Source organism: Siphateles boraxobius, unplaced genomic scaffold (assembly GCF_051911475.1).
Source record: "Siphateles boraxobius isolate OS27281-9 unplaced genomic scaffold, OSU_SipBor_1 46, whole genome shotgun sequence".
Lineage (NCBI taxonomy): Eukaryota > Metazoa > Chordata > Actinopteri > Cypriniformes > Leuciscidae > Siphateles > Siphateles boraxobius.
The window spans coordinates 18,951,863-18,971,226 of NW_027509097.1; the positions used below are offsets into that span (position 1 = coordinate 18,951,863).

Here is a 19,364-nt window from a genome sequence, read left to right on the forward strand (position 1 = left end):
TAACTACTATACTAAGTAGGCTACAAGTGTGTAACAAGGACACTGTCAAATAAAGTGTTACCTTTTAATATTTCATATTTAATGACATTTGGTCAAAATCACCTACCTTTTACACAAGATTGTTCACCTCGGGTAAGCAGAATGAGGAAACAAACACAATTGCTGTAACATGAACAAGTATGAAAAGCAAATGAATATGGAATATATCCATATATCCACAACTAGCATTGTCAATTCTACTAGGCCTGGTCAAAAGTATAAATTCTAACCCTTCATTTAACCTATGCCGATATCTATTCTTAAAATCCTACAAACGTTTTCAGTGAATTGTACAGCACTTCTTGCAGATGGGGTGAGATGTGATGAGATACTTGTGACTCTTATGAGTCTGTATTGTTTAGTGAATCAAAAACGTAGAGCTCAACCAGCAAAGTCCCATTCCAGAATTGAATGAACTATGCACTGTGTTTTAAATGGACGGTTAAAAGGACTGTCCAGTATAAATTACAGCATTAGCAGAGAAAGAATATGTAAGCAAAACTTCTCAGGTTACGACTGTAACCCTAGTTCCCTGAGAAGGGAACGAGACGATGCGTCGATGACGCTTTGGGAACGCCTTCGCGTGATTACCTCTGAAGCACGTATGTCAACTAGTCCAATGGAATGAATGAATGAACGCCACGGGCGGGTGACGTCATGACCAGGAAAGGATATAAGCACATCCGGTGCGTTACTCGCGTTAGCTTCTAGTGCCGAAGCAAAGTCGATCGCAGGGATACAGGAACTATGACAGGGCGACGCATCGTCTCGTTCCCTTCTCAGGGAACTAGGGTTACAGTCATAACCTGATACGTTCCCTTTCGAGGGAACTCGCGATGCGTCGATGACGCTTTGGGAACGAGAATACCCAATACACCGTACTTACAAAATGCCAGATGATAAAACTGTCGGCAAACTAGGTAAAAAACACCTGGGGCAGTATCCAGGTTCAAGCTGTAAAACCTCACGAATGTGAGCGGTGAGGACCAGCCCGCCGCATCACGCACGTCTTAGAGAGAACTCCAGATAATAAAGCTTAGAAGCCATACTCCAAGTGGAATGAGCCCTGACCACCAAATGGTTGGCCAGAGGACTCACAAGGAAGAATAGTCTCAACTATCTATTTGCCCAATAGGTTGGATTTTCTCGACAGAGAAGTCCGATGAACATAAGTGTCCAGTGCTCGCACTGGGCACAAAAGGTTCAGCTTTTCCTGGTCCGATAAACAGGGGAGGACAGAAACCTGCAGCACAATAGGCCTCGGAATAATGGTAGGCACCTTAGGAACATATCCATGTTTGGTGTAAGATTGCCTTGGCCATCCCCGGTGCACTCAAGGCAGGTGGGGACCAAAAGGGCCTGAAGGTCTCGACTCTTAGAGGGATGAAATAGCTAGCAGAAAATAGTCTTAAAAGAAAGAACTTCTCTGAGACCAAATAGGGCTTAAAGGGCCCTTAGGGCTTAAAGGGAGCCCCAGATAGGCCTTCTAGAACTATTGCAAGGTCCCAAGTCAGCACCCTAGTGCAAGTTTCAGGCCTCAGCCTCAAAGTGCCATGAAGGAAACGAGTGATCAGGGGGTCTCGACCCAAAAATGTACCACCCACCAGGGCGTGGAAAGCCACATTGGCCGCTACGTATACCTTAAGCGTGGAAGGACATAGACCTGATACAAAGCGTTCTTGCAGAAACTCAAATACCGTGTTTACTGAACAGTTAACCGGATTCCACTGACACTGGTATCACCAAGAAGTGAAAAACTCTCGAAATAGTGAATATAGTTTCCTCGTAGCGGGAGCTCTGGAGCTTAGAATTGTCTCAACAACCTTGGTTGATAGACCACTCTCTATGAGTTGGGCCCCCTCAGAGGCCAAACCCACAGTTTCCAAATCCCCTGCCGGGGGTGCAATATATTGCATCCCCTTCCTGAGACGGAAGGTCTCTCCTGATCGGGATCTCCAAGGGAGGGCCGGCAAGGAGAAGAATTAGGTCCGCATATTTGCTCCACCGCCTCAGGGTCGAGTCCCCTGGCCTAAGCCCCTGCCTCGAGAGGGTCTCTGCTCCAATATGCTGGCCCCCTGGTATATACACTGCCATCAGATAGCATATTTTCTTGACGGACCAAAATAAGAGGCCACCGACGTGTTGTCTGTGGGACAAGAACCAGAGTTTCCTCCATATAACCAAGGCGCGGGGATACTGCCACGTGATCTTGATCGTATTGAGTGGGTTTCCCCTCGGGGAGAACCCTCTGGTCCTGAGCCACCACTGTAAAGGTCTCACGTACAGCAGGTCAAAGGGAATCACATTGTACGCTTCCCTGAGGCCTAACAATCTCTCAAACTGTTTCACAGTGTGTGACTGGCCTAGCTTTAGCTCTTTTGTGGCAGTAAGGATAGCAGCTACATGAGCGGGCGACAGAACGGCTCGCATCGTGACTGAGTCCCAGACCACTCCTCTGTACTGGAGAAGCACACTCTTCTTGGCATTGAGCTTCAACCCCAACCTTCGCATATAAGCGAGGATGCCATCTCGATGCCGAACCGCTAACTGTTTTAATTCCGCTAGAATCAGCCAATCGTCTATGCAATTCAGAATGCATATGCACTGCAGCCTGGCGGGGCCAGAGCTGCATCTATGCACTTCGTGAATGTGAGGGGTGATAGAGCTAGAGGGAAAGAAAGTGCCTGATACTGGTGTTCTTTGCTCCTGAAAGAAACCCTCAGGAACCTCCAGTGCTGAGGGAGGATGGAGATATGGAAGTATGCGTCTTTCAGATCTATCGTGACAAACCAGTCCTCGGATCTGATTTGAGTCACAATCTGTTTGAGTGTCAGCATCTTGGACTTGAGTTCCAGCACCGAACAATTCAACAGACGAAGATCTAGTATGTGATGCAGTTCTCCATCCTTTTTTGGAACAATGAGATAACGACTGTAAAGACCGATGCAATGTCGAGTGAGTACACCTGCTCTATAGCTTTCTTTGCTAACAAGGCCTTTACCTCTTGCTCCATTACCAGAGCCTGCTCGGGATGCACTAACTAGACTCTCTTGTATCTTTCTCCATGATTTCCATCAAATTGAGCCAGAGGTGTCTCACAGTGACAACAAGGGCTGCCATAGACCGCCCAAATGTTCAGGCGGTCTCCTTAGTATCCCTGAGAGATAAATCTGTGGCCCGACGAAGTTCTCAAACCCCATCGGGCCAAACTCCCTCACTTCTGTCCAAATACCCCCGCAGGTCAGCCTGATATGCTTGTAGCACTGCTATAGTGTGCAAGCAGCCTCCTGCTAGACCCACTGCCGTAAATGCTTTTCCCACTAGATTAAAAATATATATATATATTTTTTAATGGTTTAGTGAGAGAAGCCGACGCCTTCAGGGACGATACTAAACCGGGAGACAGATAGCTAGCGAGCGTCTGTTCTACCCGGGGTATTGCCCCATAGCCATACTCTCTTAACCCCCTAATATCTGAATACACATGAACTTGGGGGCTAAAAGAGTAGAAGAGCAAGGCTTTTTCCATGATCAAGACAGCTCGCTGTGCAGATCGGGAAAAAATGGAAGGCCCCGTGATGGAGGTGAAAAAATAGAGGGAAGGAAACTCGACGAGCTCCCCCTTATTTCTGCTGGCCATTAAATATTGAATTTATCTACAGCCTTGGTAAGCACCTCCACCAGCTTTATTTTATTTTATTTTTATTTTATTTATTTTTTATATATAAACTATTATATATGTGTATATATATTTCTCATACGCTGGGGAAAGAGATGGCAAATCCACTTCCCCCATGATTGTGCTTTGTTACTTTCAATGCCCAGCACATCTACCTCCTCGGAGGTAGAGCACTGAAGCATTGACCTCTCTCCCCGGGCGGAAGAGACCGGAGAGAGAGCAATGGATCCCTCATAGAAGGGGAGGAGATAAGATCCGCGGACCCGTCTCCAACCCCGTAAAGAGATCCTATTTGCGATCCACAGAAATGCGTTCTCCGCGCTGCCTCGGCAGACGCGGGTCGCACCCTGAGAATCGCGAGCCTGGCCACTTCCCTCAATAAGTGACAGGCGGGAGCAAAGCGAAAGCTTCTCACAATGTTGGCAATCAGCCAAGGCTGATACCGCATGGTCCACTCCCAACACATCACACTAAGCTTGTGTTTGTCCCTACTCGTTAAATAACGCGAGCAGGGAGAACACAGAGTTTGTGCAATTATTTCCATAGTGTGTGTATATATATGTATATATCAGACAGACAACAATAAATATTCACAGACAGTTTTGACACAGAGCGCTTTGCTAAGGCACAAAAGCTAACGTGAGTAACGCACCGGAAGTGCTTATATCCTTTCCTGGTCATGACGTCACCCGCCCGTGGCGTTCATTCATTCATTCCATTGGACTAGTTGACATACGTGCTTCAGAGGTAATCTAGCGAAGGCGTTCCCAAAGCGACATCGACTCATTGCGAGTTCCCTCGAAAGGGAATGAACAGTATAAAGCTTAAATGGATCAAATCAAAAATGGAATCGAATTGAGAGCTTGTGAATCTGAATCAAATCGAGAACCTGAATCGATACAAACATTTTAAACATTTGAAAGCGTCTGAACATAAACAAAAAATGTTTCTTGCAAATAACACTGTATTTCCTGGGTCATTTAACAGGAAGGGATTAAAAAAACGAAAGAATTAATCTGAATATACCAGCGTTCTTCTCCATTTGGCTTTGACAGGTACGCTTTAACATTTTCTCTGAGGGCTTAGTCAGCACTAGGGGTGGGAATCTCGAGGCACCTCACGATTTGATTCGATTACGATTCAGAGGCCTGCGATTCGATTCTAAAGCGATTATCGATTATCTGAATCTTTTTGTGTGTGTGTGAATATAAATACTTTGCTTTAAAAGTACAAAGTAATGACCCATAAAGAATTATTGTACAATATATTTTATTAAAATTGCAAAGAACCAACAGGAAAATAAATGTGTGCTTGAACTAGCAGCATGAGCATACTTGTAGTAAATTAATAATATAACAATAACAGGTGTTCTGACGATTCATGCTACCCATCGAGATGTGCTACTTACTGATTATGCGCATGTGCAGACTCATTTTTCTTCTGCTTACCACGCCCATAAATCTATGCATCCTTGCTGTGGAGACTTGTAGGAAACTTTGACAGGTCAAAGATGAATATTTGATGATAATTTTTACTTTTCACACCCGTTTTAAAAATAAAAACAGTACATTATACTGTACTCTTAACTTCGAATTTTATTATAATTTTATTTCATATAATAATATCATTTTTACTTGTTATATCAAATGTGATAATTGCTAGTTCATTTAAAATATCAAAATATGCCCCCCATACACTTACCCTGATTAAAATGAAATAACGATGTCATAATATTGTGAGACTTACACCATTATGGAAACAATAGAGAATGAATCAACATTATCTGTGATCGATTCGCGTTTGGGTAGCATTTTTCGACAAGGCAGCAGAAATCGTCTGAACACCGATACAGCCCAGAGCCATAGAGAGAAACTGCTCTGGTATAGCCGAGTGTTTTTCCTCCTCTGGGTGGAAACGTGTCATATGGCTTCTCATATTTGTCGTGTTGCCGAAATATTTTAGTTTTCTTCTACAAAGCTTACAACTAGTGTGGCTCTTGTCCAGCTCCTTTCCCCCTTCAACTTCATAGAAGCCAAAATATTTCCACACGTCAGCTTTTAACGAGGAGGGTGTTTGGATTTCGCGCTCAGCCATCGCGTCTCTGTTATGTGCACACGCCACAGGCACGTCTTGGCACTGCACTTCCGCGCTTCAGAGTTCCGTCTTTTGCGTTCCGTCAATATTACGTCATTATAAATAGGCTACATATCTAAAAAAGATGTATTTATATTTATATATAAATATTTTTTGAAAATCGATTTTTGACATTTCTGAATCGATTCAGAATCGTCCACGTCCGCATCGCGATGCATCTAAGAATCGATTTTTTCCCCCACCCCTAGTCAGCACACCTCAAAAAAAAAAAAAAAGCGAGACCTCCACCTGTCTTCTGAATATCTGCCTCATTTTCAGATTTTTTTTTTTTTTTAAAGTTTACAAGCAATTCACATCTAGTTAATTAGTAGGTACTAGGGGTGGCACGGTTCACAAAACCCACGGTTCGGTTCGTATCACGGTTTTAGGGTCACGGTTTTCGGTTCTGTACGGTTCTTGTTGTTATTTTTTCTTTTAATCTTTAACACTCCAGAAATGTACTTCAGCATATGATATAGGCAATAGCTTAATTATCCACAATTCAGGATACAGTATTAAAAAAAAAATGTATATCATGTAATCATGCACAAACTGAATTTGACTTGACTTTAAGCACATTATTGAGACCATCTCCGAGGAAAGCTAGGTGACATTTTGGTACGTATTGCTATCTCTACAGGGACTTATGTGCATTTTTACCACACAAAGATTAAAATTAACTTGTAACTTTATCAAACTGTCAACGTCAGTGTATCTCTTACAAAATGTTTATCTATTAAAAGAAAAATAGAGAAACTCTTAAAGTACTATCTTTTAAATAAGTCAAAATATGTTACACATAATTACCTATAATGAGGCTATAACAATAGCAATGGCATAACCATAAAGTGAAACATAAGTTCAACCTCAACACAAAAACAGTATCAACAATCCTTCTATTCCCTGAGAGTGAGTATACATTTTTTTCACTTGAAATTAAAGTGCAGTATTTGGAAACATATGACTGTTCTTATCTAAACTTGGTGTCACTGTATTTAAATAGCATAGGTAGTAACATGAAATCCAAAATGTTCCCACACACCGGACTTATACGACGCTGGCGCATCCTCCAACTCCGGTTATCCTTATATCTCCCACTTGACATTTCCATACGTGACGAGACCTGAAGCACTCCATACTCCACGTTTACTGTAGGCTTGTTCGACTTGAACCGGCGCTGCACAGATCGATCGGTTTATGACATTAAAGTACCTCGAGAGTGATTGAAGAGCATACGGAGCCGTTTCTCTCGCGGTACTTTGATGTTATTCATCGATCGGTCTGTGCAGCGCCGGTTCAAGTCGAACAAGCCTCATATGTATGTCCATTGTCCACACATCTCTTATTTCGCGCGTAAAGTAAAAACACTGTCTGAGGTCACGGGCACGGGGTTACATTGCGCATGCGTCGAACCGTGCGACGCACACACGCACCGAACCGAGACAAGCGAAACGAACGGTTCGGATGTTTTTTCATGTACCGTGCCACCCCTAGTAGGTACCCTATTTCTCTAAGCTAGGCAGTAGTAGTTTCTGAGAACTTACATGGTGTTGCTCTGGGTGATTTAGGGCTCTGGTGTGTTCCCATTTTCATCCTATACAACAGTCGTCTGCAAATTTAGGAGATAGACAATATATAATTTCAATAAGAAAGTTTATCTTAGAAGAATCATAGCGACAGAATGTGAGAGTGTGTTTCCTCAAAATTTACAAAAAATAAATCAACTGTTGTTTTAATGAATGTCACTTAATCTATATAATATATATATATATATATATATATATATATCTTTTGTAACGAATTTACTTAATCAAAATGCTCTAGACATCATAAAACCTTTCCCCTCTCCCCTGTTGTCATAGGCCCTCAAACCAGTTCTCTTCAAAGACCGTTATCACCTCTGCTCACCTGAACAATCTCAGCAAGAGACTGTGTATGCAACCCTCAAAGACAGCACAGGAGACCAGACGGCACTAGCCATTTGGTCAAAGACTATAGAGATAAACTTCCAATACACAAGGACATTTACTCCATTCTTACCCACAAACTTTCCCAAATGTTTATAGTATTTCTCCTGTGTTTTAGGCATGTCCCTATGTTTTATTAGCCTAGTTATGATTCTTTAGTTATGTTAGAGTAACTTTCAAATGTTGATATCCAAAGATGACGCATCACTGCTTTAATGTCTTTGAATCCCCATCTTTCTTGGTATCAAATGAATCTGTCATGATCCTGGTATCTTTCTCTTTTCTCTGTCTCCCTCTCTTGGTCTCTCACTCACCGCTCGTTAAGCATACACTCATTACACACTCTCTCATCACTCTCAGCTGTCCCTACTCTATCCCGGCATCACACTAATCATTCCCACACCTGCCTCCCCCTTTCACACTAATTGTGTTTGCTTCTTCAGGTCCTCCTTTTCCCCTGTCTTGTCGCCAGATTATTCATGTACCCACTTGAAGAATCTCTGCGTGCTTACCTCTCGGTCCTGTCCTGTCTTGTCCTGTCCCGTCGGTTGTCAAGGTGTTACTGCTCTATGATAACCAGCTGCAGGTATTTCTCTGTGTATGCTGTTGCTCGCACTCTGAACTCTACCCAGCTCAAACTATTGCAGAGACCAGCGCCAGTTTCCAGCCATCCACTATGGTCTGGTATCCCGAGGTATCCGAAGCCTGCAGTTCTCCTCCCGGGACCACAGTCTCTTTCTGCGCTACGCTGTCCTAGAAGGGGGATTTACGTTTCGTCTCTTCAGTCCACTCTGCTGGCTATTTATGTTCTACATTTATTATTGACTGCAATATACTGTTCTTTTATCTTTCCAGTGGACAGCTTCCTAAGATGATTAAAGACTGTTAAACTGCTACAGCACATTTGGGTCCTTTCTCTCACATACCTGACAGAATCCTCTTTTTATTTTATAATCAATGGTGTACAACATGTTATGATAAATTGCATCATAAATATTTTTTTTTTTACCATACTTTATTGTAAAGACTGCACAAACTCTCCATGCCACCATGAACATGCAAATGGAGATAAGATGGAACAAAGACTTTCTCCCCGTCATCTTTGATTGGTCACCTCACCAAATGGGTGTGAATTGATAGGACCTTTAAAGGGTAACTAAACCCCTGGTCAAAGCCTGACTCCACCCACTGGCAATATTTGAAAAATGCTGGAAAAGTGGGCAGAGCTCAGCGAAGATAGAGGGGACGAACCGAGGGCGGGGCTGAGCGGGGGGGTTGGCGTGCACCTGAGACCCGCAGTGACAGCTGACTAGCTAAAATGGAGTGACGCAAGTAGCTTTGCAACAGAGCGGTCATTTGAAGTCGAGAACTTTCTCCCCCACCTTCACCTGAAGTGGAGGAGGGTGAATTGTCTGTGGACACCAGCTCAAACTGCGGTCTTAACTCCCGCATCGCGATCGGCATCCGATTATTCTCATATTCAGTCATTTTGAGGTAATTTTTTCCAGGATTATTATTACTATTACGTTCATTATATTTTGCTGCTATGTGAAAAAAATAATCATCAAATCGGGTCGGCGCGTTTGTCGAACACCAGAGGATTAACTTTAGCCTAATAAGAAGGAGCATAAATTGTGATTAAACATATATGCTCACTCACATCATGCCGCCGCTGCGGTGGTGGAGTTCATGCAGGAACAGCAGCGTTTGGCAGCGCGAGCTATGTGGAGAAGCCCATTTCCAACTCCATTGCGTTGGAGAAGCAATCCCACGTAAAATGCAGGTTGCACACTGGAGCGATAGGCGAGATTAACTACCTAGGCTACACGAAATAATCTAAATAACTATATAAATGCTATGCTAACTATATGCTAATATATATCTATCTGTTTTCAATACTCGTAATTCCAACTCCTGACTCGCTACAGTAGCTTTGACGGAACCAGATGCTTTTATACCAGGGGCTGCCAAGGGCGTGGTGAGCTCGCACCAAGGGTATGAAAGAGTGACGTCAGAGAGTATTCTACGTCAGAGAGTACCCCTACTGCAGGAGCTTTCCGTTTAACCTGAAGAAGGCAGCACTCAGACGTTTTTACACCATATATTTGAAAAGTAAAACACTTTATACCCAAATGTCAAAAAATGTACTCGAATCAATGAACAGCATTTATGAAGCTCCATTCTTACAGATAAGTAACTAAAAAAAGTTGTTTTAGTGTTTAGTTACTCTTTAAGAGTGTCTGTTTAGTTCAGATCTTTGCTCAATCTCTTTGAGACAACATTTTGCTGTCTCGTTCTGGCAACTTCATCTTCAAGTTAACTTCTTTGGATTCAACGTGGACCACCCAAACGAACGCTACAGCGCACTCCTGCAAAAATCATCAAGAATTTCAAGAATTTCAAGAGTTTCCTGCATCTGGACTTGTTCAGCAACCGAAGTCAATGCAAGTACCTGTTCGCACCCTTTAGATGCGTTTCTAAGTTATTGTGCCCCTTTAAGGTGACCCTGATTCTTTGATGTTTCTCGTAGGTTGTGGTTAACTTGTGGTTAACCATTCTCTTTTCTTCTCTCTCTCTCTTTCTTCACTTTTCTTCACTTTCTTGATTCTGAATACAATCTTTGCTACGTTTAGATGTGTGTGTAGCCTACTGTAGTTTCGTTTATTAAACCATTATATCCACGCTTTATTGTCTCTATGTTTGCCACTCACAAAAAGATCAAAGTCACTTAAACATCTTGATCTAACGATACCTATGCTATTACCCTGCAAGTACTTCATTCACTTTATTTGGAAAAGGTTACTCTTTCTTGGCCAGGAAGATAATTTATTTCCTAGAATTGATAATTGATTATGCTTTTTCGTTCATTGGATGAACTGATTAAATAATTGTACTATCAATTCCGCTACAGTCAATTCTAAAACTAATTCAAATATTTATAATTAATTAATTTGTTACGATTAATTATACATATATCTTTGGAGCTAATTTGCTACACTTTCAATGAGGTACCACTTTAAACATTGCAGGAGGAGGCTAATCTGATTATAAAATTGACCAATCAGAATGGATATTCAAATAAGGCAACATACATTTTACTCAAAAATGGAATTCCTTCCCTATTAAGATCCAATCAATTGTTCTTTTGAAACCAGTTTCATTTTCGCTTTAATGGATTTAACCCTAACCCATGCATCATTATCAAACCTGTTTGTAATATACATGACAGTAGAGAGACTTAAAATGTATCCAAATAAATCCAAATTACTGAAGAATCTCAAAAGTGAAAGAGGGAACAAAAGAGCAATATAAATATGAACAAATCATGATTATACCCCTGAAAAACCCTTTGTGGGCCACCACTGCAAAGACATCTGGTCTATTAGGGACTGCTGATGGTAAATAAAGGGTAACTGTTGACATGATTTTTGTTGTGTACCTCTCCTGGAACTGTCTTGAAGGAACAAGGCCGGCACGCAGGTTGCTGTCTCCCACTCTTTTGGCCTGCCACCACGTTGGGTCGTCCTGGCTCACCACCTGCAGGACGTCACCACATGTGAAAGGCAGTCCTGCCTCCTGGCAGGGTGTGGCCTTGTCTTCATATGGCATGTAATCAAACAGGGCTCTTAAATAAACCTTGAAGAGACATAGAATAACACTGCATACATTACCTGCAGCAGCTGCTATTTATTCTTTCCAATGACTTTCAAATAAAGTGATTATATTTACCTTACTCTCACTGAATCTGTCCTCCTCCTTAATGGCAGGGATAATCTTCAGAGTGATCGAGCCCTGAGACTGAGACTGCAGCCCGACAAACAATAATCAAGGACAATAAATCACGAAAGTGCCTTTTCAAATAAGGAATCTTAACGGAATGACTCAGCTTTTGTAAAACAACAGAGGAATAGTGAACACACCAGAATCTGGCTGATCTCCTCAGGACGTTTGTGTATAATGAGATTTCCATTGACCTCTCTCAACTCATCTCCAACATGCACCAGACCTGAAGGAGAATTCAGTCAAGAGTCATCGAGGTGCATTTAAAATACAGTGGAATCCGAAGGTCTGATACTAACCACTTATTTCACATTCTTTTCTCATTTAAGTGTAACTTTAATTTAAAGTGTAACCGATTTTCAGCTGATTTGTATTATAACAATCTTTATATTGTTACAATGTTGGTAGTATATGTAAATAAACAATGTTTACTCATATACCATGTTCCCTGAACTGAAAAACTCATGTTTATTTTTTAGCAAAAGACTTTTGACAACTCCATGGCTTTCGTTAAAACGGCATGAATATATTAAAAGTTACGCCCGTTTCACGCCCGTTTCACACATACTCCGTTTGCAGTGCGTATGTTTTTACTTACCCATGTTAACTGGTTAGAGCTTTCACACTGCACGCGGGTGCGGTCCGGCGATCCGTTGCAGGTGCGGTGCCTATACAGCAGTGCAGAGATCGTTTTCGCACCGAGTCTATTTTTGCTGTTTTTTCTATTTTCGCACTGAATTAAAGTGGCAGCGCATTGTTCACATTAAAATAGACATATTTTTTGACAAGATTGACAAGAAACTGTAATAATTTCATCATATAGGCATAATTACAGTTAATGTGTTCTATAGTTACTAAATTACAGGGTCAAGAAAAACAAAAAAGTATGATTATAGTCTCAAAAGTTGCAAAATGCCATACTATATTTGATTTTTGCCCCCTCAAAAAATACATGACATATATTTTGGGGACGGGATCGGTGGAAACTACATGTAAAACAAAGAATCATGATTAAAATTAATTTTCATACTGTTTCAATGTCTTCCAAAACAGAAATGTAATATATGTCAATATAAGTAAATCATAATGTCAGTGCCCATGTATGTCTACTGCCTATATGAGAATATATGCAAAATTCATATATATAAAACACATAGACATATATGAAACATATATTTCAAAATATAGCAAAAATGGCCGTTTTCATGTAAGTGCCATATATTTTCCCGTATGCACGTAAATGTTAAATATATGTAAGACGCATATATGTACTTATTCCAATGCGTCAGTATCACATGCATACGGTTACATACATTTATTAAATATGTGGGGAACAAATATGTATGTCACATATTTATACATAATGTTGTCCATATATGCGAGAAACCAATACTATAGCCAACTGTAAGCAGATATATGGTATCATATATGGATGAACTCAAATATTTTCTTCACATGTTTGGACACATAAATGTTCATATATGTTGCAGGCATATATTGTGTTCTCAGATAAGTCAAATAAATGTAGCCTATATGTCATGCTATTTAAAATATAAGTACATATATGGCCATAGGCTATATAACATTGTTGTATGTGTTAAACAATGTCAAATTTAACGTTTGAATTTAAAATCAAAATTACTTAGCCATTTTTGATTTTGTGGCACACAGAAACTGCGGATCATAGCGCACTGCAAACGCAGCATATGTGAAAGCACTATAGAGCATGCTGCTCCTGTACCGTATATGCACCGCAACACGCACCGCATACGCACTGCAAACGGAGTATGTGTGAAATGAGCGTTAGATTGTAAAACTCGGTCAAAACAACTGCTATATGTTCCTCTAGGGGGCGTTATACTGCACATGCTTTGGAAGCTTTTTCTCAATTGCTGCAATTCAATAGTAAGTGTTGTTTTAGTTCTGTGAATAAAACCAACATCTAAATGGTGGTTCATCTGGTAAGCATGTAACAAGACACACCCATTAGGGTTTTAGATGTATTTTACATAGATTTATTAGCACATTTAAATATCAATAGCATTTTTCCTGCATCACTTGCATAAATCCAACTGAAAGTAGTTATTTTAGTATCTAGTGTTAAGACACACACTTTGGATTTGGGATTGAATTGGACACAAATTTAATATTATGTGTTTAACCCAAAATGTAAGTTATTATTAATAACGCTCCAGTTACTCAAGTAAAATCGGTTCCCTGAGATAATGGGAACACCACTGCATCAGAGAATCTTCTCTGATCACTATGGGGAAACTCCGTCATCTCGGAATACTAATGCCTGATTGGTTCACGTCTGTGAATTTCACAGACAATTGGCCTTTCAGCCCACCAGAATGGCCAGGGCCATTTTAAACATGCTCATATTTAAGAGAATGTGGTTAATATTTACATTATGAATGATTTATCATATCCACCTGCGACCCATCCGCAATAATGTTATTTTTATTACTTGACCCGCCCGATCCGCGGAGCAGTCCAAGCCTTATAGTAGAACTAAAGTCAGAGCCCATCGATGCCTAAGAAGGGATACCTAGAGGTTTGGTCCCTTCAGGGGCCAAGACCTCTTTTCAAATAGAAAGAATTCGTGCAACCCCATGTGGAATGAGCCCTGACACCTATGGGACATTGAAGGCCCATAGAAGCATGGGCTAGAGAGATAGCGTCCACTATCCATCGTGATAATGAATTGAACTTTATTGTCCAGTCTGTTTTCACAGAGCGGAAATTTTTCTTTGACACTGTAACATAAGACACAACACATATCAACAACACAGATACAAAAAATAATATAGTTATCAAATTAAAAATATTAACAGTCGCTCTATTGTTTCAATTAAAACACTGTACGATTTAAGATAATCACTGCCATAGGATGAAATGATCTTTTGTAGAGATTTTTTCTAGCCAAGGGAATTTTTTGTCTACGTCCAGATGGGAGCAATTCAAAAGCAGAGTGAAGAGGGTGAGTGTTATCTTTAAAAATTGCAATTGCCATTTTTCCCATAAAATGATCGAACAAGCTCTGTAGTGGCTGTTGTTTTTGTCCAGTAATCTTATTTGTTTGATTGATTATTTGTGAGAGTTTGTTCTTTTGTTTCAGTGTTAGATTGCTGTACCATGAAATAATGTTATATGTGAGAATACTCTCAATCATTGATCGATACAACATAGTTAGGGTCTGCTGACTAACATTGAAGCTTCTCAGTTTCCTAAGGAGACCTAGGCGTTGTCGTGCTTTTTTATGAATATACTCCACATTACTTTCAAAATTAAGCTTCTCATCTATAATTGTACCCAAATATTTGAAATTCGAGACTTGCTCTACAGTTTTTTCTTTTATGACAACTGGTTTATATTCAGATGCAGTATCTGCTCTTCTTGATTGATTTCTCAAACATAACTCTTTTGTCTTTTCGATATTAAGATGTAAAGAACTACTCTCAAACCAACGGATGATACTGTCGATGTACTCAAAATATGAGTTGCAGTTCATTTCTTTCTGGCATGAGACCAATGCTATATCATCAGCATATTTTATAAGGGTAAGGTTATCGTCATTGCACTTCAGTTCATTTATGTATGCAGAAAAAAGTATTGGAGACAGTACACATCCCTGCGGGACCCCAGTATCTAGAACCAAGCAGTCCGACATAACATTATTATTAACACAAACTCGCTGAGGGCAACCTTTTAAAAACTCCTTAATCCATAAAATCATCCAACTGCTAGCACCTAACTCATAGAGGCGCTTTAGAAGAAGATAAGGTTGGACAGTATTAAAAGCGGATGAGAAATCCATAAAAAGTATTCGAACATAGGAATTTGAGTTGTCTAGATGATTTTGAACCTTATTTAAAAGAGTAAGAGAGGCATCCACAGTGCTCCTATTGGCCCGATAGGCAAATTGCAGGGGGTCTATGCATGTCTCAATTTGGGATAACAATTCCTTACATACTATGCGCTCCATACATTTACACAGAATAGATGTGAGTGCGATTGGGCGAAAGTCTTTGAGAGATTTTGCATTAGGTATTTTTGGCACCGGAATGACAATGGAATTCTTCCAGGCTAATGGTACAAAACCATTATCCAGGAAGGTCTGAAACAACCTTGTCCACATATGACCAAGTTGTGCTGCACATTCTTTCAAACTTTCCCCTTCAGACCATCTGGGCCAGGTGCCTTATGCGGTTTAATTTTATGAAGCACTGTGACAACCTCCCTCTCCTGTATAATCATAGGCTGTGATTGAGTCATGTTCATCATTAATTCATTACTAGCAGACAAATTATCGTTAAAATCATTATCAAATCGTGAATAAAAAATATTAAGATTATTTGCAAAACAATGAGGGTCTTCTTCACGTTGTTGGATTCTTTTCTTTTGTCTACCCATCATTGTATTCAAACCCTTCCATGCGTCTTTTACATTCCCTGTTTTTAATGATAATCTCTGATAATCTCTGCTTCGTGACCGGAAGCCCTTTGGTACGGCCCCCAAAGGAAAAAAAGAGCTGTTCTGACTGTCTGAATGGGGCAGAATGCTCCAGATAGATTCTAAGAGCCCTAACAGGGCAGAGTAGACCTAATTCTCTATCGTCTTTCAGTAAGGGAAGCACCGATAGTGAAATGACCTGGGCTCTGAACGGAGTAAAGAGCACCTTGGGTACATTACCATGTCTTGGTCTGAGGACGACTTTGGAGTCGTTTGGCCCGAACTCGAGACATGAGGCGTTCATAGAGAGGGCTTTTAAGTTGCCCACTCGCTTGACCGATGCTAGGGCTAGCAGGAGTGCAGTCTTGAGCAAAAGAGGCTTTAAGTCAACCGACTGAAGCGGCTCAAACGGGGCTCCCTTAAGGGCCCTGAGGTCCGTAGATAGGTATTCCCTCCACTGGTTTGAGTCCTATCTCACAGGTAGGTCCTTCAGGGTTGCATGGAGAGGTGAGGTATCCAAAGCACATCAGCTGACCACAGGAGTTCCTCAGGGTTCAGTTCTTGGACCACTCCTCTTCTCCATTTACACCACATCACTGGGACCCATCATACAGGAACATGGTTTCTCTTACCATTGCTATGCTGATGACACCCAGCTCTACCTCTCATTTCAACCAGATGATCCCACAGTAGCTGCACGTATCTCAAGCTGTCTGGCAGACATCTCGGCATGGATGAAAGAACATCACCTGCAGCTCAACCTGGCAAAGACTGAGCTTCTCGTCCTCCCTGCCAATCCGTCTCTACAGCACGACTTCACTATCCAGCTAGAGTCATCCTCAATCACCCCATCAAGGTCGGTCAGAAATCTGGGAGTAATATTTGATGACCGGCTGTCCTTCACAGACCACATTACGAAGACAGCTCGATCATGCAGGTTTGCAATGTATAACATCAGGAAGATCAGACCTTTCCTAACAGAGCATGCATCACAACTTCTCGTCCAGGCCCTGGTTATTTCTAGGCTTGATTACTGCAATGCTCTTCTGGCTGGACTTCCATCATGTGTAACTAAATCTCTACAAATGATCCAGAATGCTGCAGCCCACCTTGTCTTCAATGAGCCCAAAAGGGCCCACGTCACTCCTCTGTTCATCTCACTGCACTGGCTACCACTCGCTGCTCACATCAAATTCAAGGCTTTGACGCTTGCTTACAGATCTACCACAGACTCAGCTCCGTCCTACTTTCACTCAATCCTACAAGTCTACACCCCTACCAGAAGCCTGCAATCAGTCAAATGAGCGACGACTCGTGGTACCATCACAGCGAGGCACTAAATCACTCTCCAGAACATTCTCATTCACGGTTCCATGCTGGTGGAATGATCTCCCCACCCTCGTCCGTAATGCAGAATCCCTGACAGCATTCAAAAGACAACTGAAAACTCATCTCTTTCGTGAGTACTTAAGATAAAAAAATAAAATGAATAAAAAACCTTTCCTTCTCCTTTAAATCCTCCCTTGTCTGTTTTTTTGCTACTCTGAGCAATGCCTGAACTTTGTATTTTGAGCACTTGCGTTGTTCTTGCCTCTTCACGATGACTCGCTTGCTTTAGTCCTCAGTTGTAAGTCGCTTTGGATAAAAGTGTCTGCTAAATGACTAAATGTAAATGACTAAATGGTACATCACATGAGTAGGGTGATGAGCATGTTACTTAAAAAAGTAATTAGTTATAGTTACTACCCAGCTAACAGGGAACATTCCCAAAATTTTCACTAACGTTATGTAAAAGTTATGTAAATGTTAGTAAAAATCTTTCCTGAAATAATGTTTCTGGAACTTTCTTATAATGTTTATAGAGTTAAAATATATTCTCGTAATGTTGAGAGAAAAACGTTCTTATAACAAAGTTTTTAGAACATGCTTGTGATGTTATTTGTTCTTGACTGATATTCTCATAATGTTGAGTGAAAACGTTTTTATAACAATGTTCATGGAACGTCCTTGTGATGTTGTCATAATGTTGAGTGAAAACGTTCTTATAACAACGTTCATGGAACGTGGTTGTGATGTTCATGGAACGTGCTTGTGATATTATTTGTTCTTGACTGATGTTCTCATAATGTTGAGTGAAAACGTTCTTAGTTCATGGAATGGAACATCCTTGTGATGTAATATATAATAAACTTTGAATGTCTCTGAACTTTCAAAAGTATAAAAAAAAATCTTTATGTGAACAGTAGAGAAACGTCTCAGGTTACGTATGTAACCCTGGTTCCCTGAGAGGGAACGAGACGCTGCGTTGAGACGCGGTGGGAACGCTCTGCGTGATTGCGTCGTGAAGCACGTGTATAATCAGTCCAATGGAAGAGCGAGACGTCATAGGCGGTGACGTAATAGACCAGGAAGCTATAAAGCACACCAGAAAACAGACCGCGACAGCTTCTGAAAAAGCCTGAAGCAAGTCGATCAGGGCATGCAGGAAGTATGGCAGGAGAACGCAGCGTCTCGTTCCCTCTCAGGGAACCAGGGTTACATACGTAACCTGAGACGTTCCCTTTCAAGGGAACTCGAGCTGCGTTGAGACGCGGTGGGAACCCCATACCCACTACGCCATAAGACAAATGCCCGTTCTGTGTGAAGTCCTTGCGCACACTAGAAGCAAGCAACCTAGCCCCGGGAGTGGAGAGGTGTAGGTCATAAAATCTGACAAATGTATGAGGTGAGGACCAGCCTGCCGCATTACAAATATCCTGAAGGGAAACACCCGAAATTAAAGCCTAGAGGCAGCCATACTCCTTGTAGAATGGGCCTGAACAGCCACAGGTGAACGCTGTCCGGCCGCTTCATAAGCAAGTGAGATAGCCTCAACTACCCACTTGCTCATTATCTGTTTAGATGCAGGGCAACCTGTCTTAGGTTACCCGAAGCAGACAAATAATTGTTCTGATAAACGCCACTGAGCAGCTCTGTGGACCTAAGCATACAAAGCCCGGACAGGGCATAACAGATTTAAGATTTTCCTGATCTGGGGTAATAAAGGTGGAGGACAGAAGGCCTGGAGCACAAATGACCCGCACATTTAGTAGGGACCTAGAAATACAACCCGATCTGGGGTGAAGAAATACTACCACCAACCAGGTGCAAATCCAAGTACGTGCAGGCCTCAGCCTCATGTACCACGGAGAAGACGAAATTAAGGATCTCTCCTCAGAGATAGCCCAGCAAAGAAACATTCATTACAGAAATCAAGTACTGTACCAACAGGGCAGAAACGAGATTCAGAAGGGGTTCTCTGCACCAGGCAG

The 19,364-nt window shown here is 41.4% G+C and overlaps 1 protein-coding gene across 7 annotated transcripts in view; it reads right to left on the bottom strand.

Annotated features, from left to right (window-relative positions):
* The window catches only part of mpp3b (MAGUK p55 scaffold protein 3b), a 97,768-nt gene that overhangs the window by 21,149 nt on the left and 57,255 nt on the right, over nucleotides 1-19,364 (bottom strand). For all 7 annotated transcript variants that reach the window (XM_077201207.1, XM_077201208.1, XM_077201209.1 and 4 more), the window contains exons 8-12: nucleotides 11,739-11,824; nucleotides 11,548-11,622; nucleotides 11,258-11,454; nucleotides 7,396-7,460; nucleotides 107-127 (exon numbers count right to left, since the gene is read on the bottom strand). In XM_077201207.1, coding sequence (XP_077057322.1) covers nucleotides 107-127; nucleotides 7,396-7,460; nucleotides 11,258-11,454; nucleotides 11,548-11,622; nucleotides 11,739-11,824 — 444 coding nt within the window. The remainder of the gene's footprint in view (nucleotides 1-106; nucleotides 128-7,395; nucleotides 7,461-11,257; nucleotides 11,455-11,547; nucleotides 11,623-11,738; nucleotides 11,825-19,364) is intronic.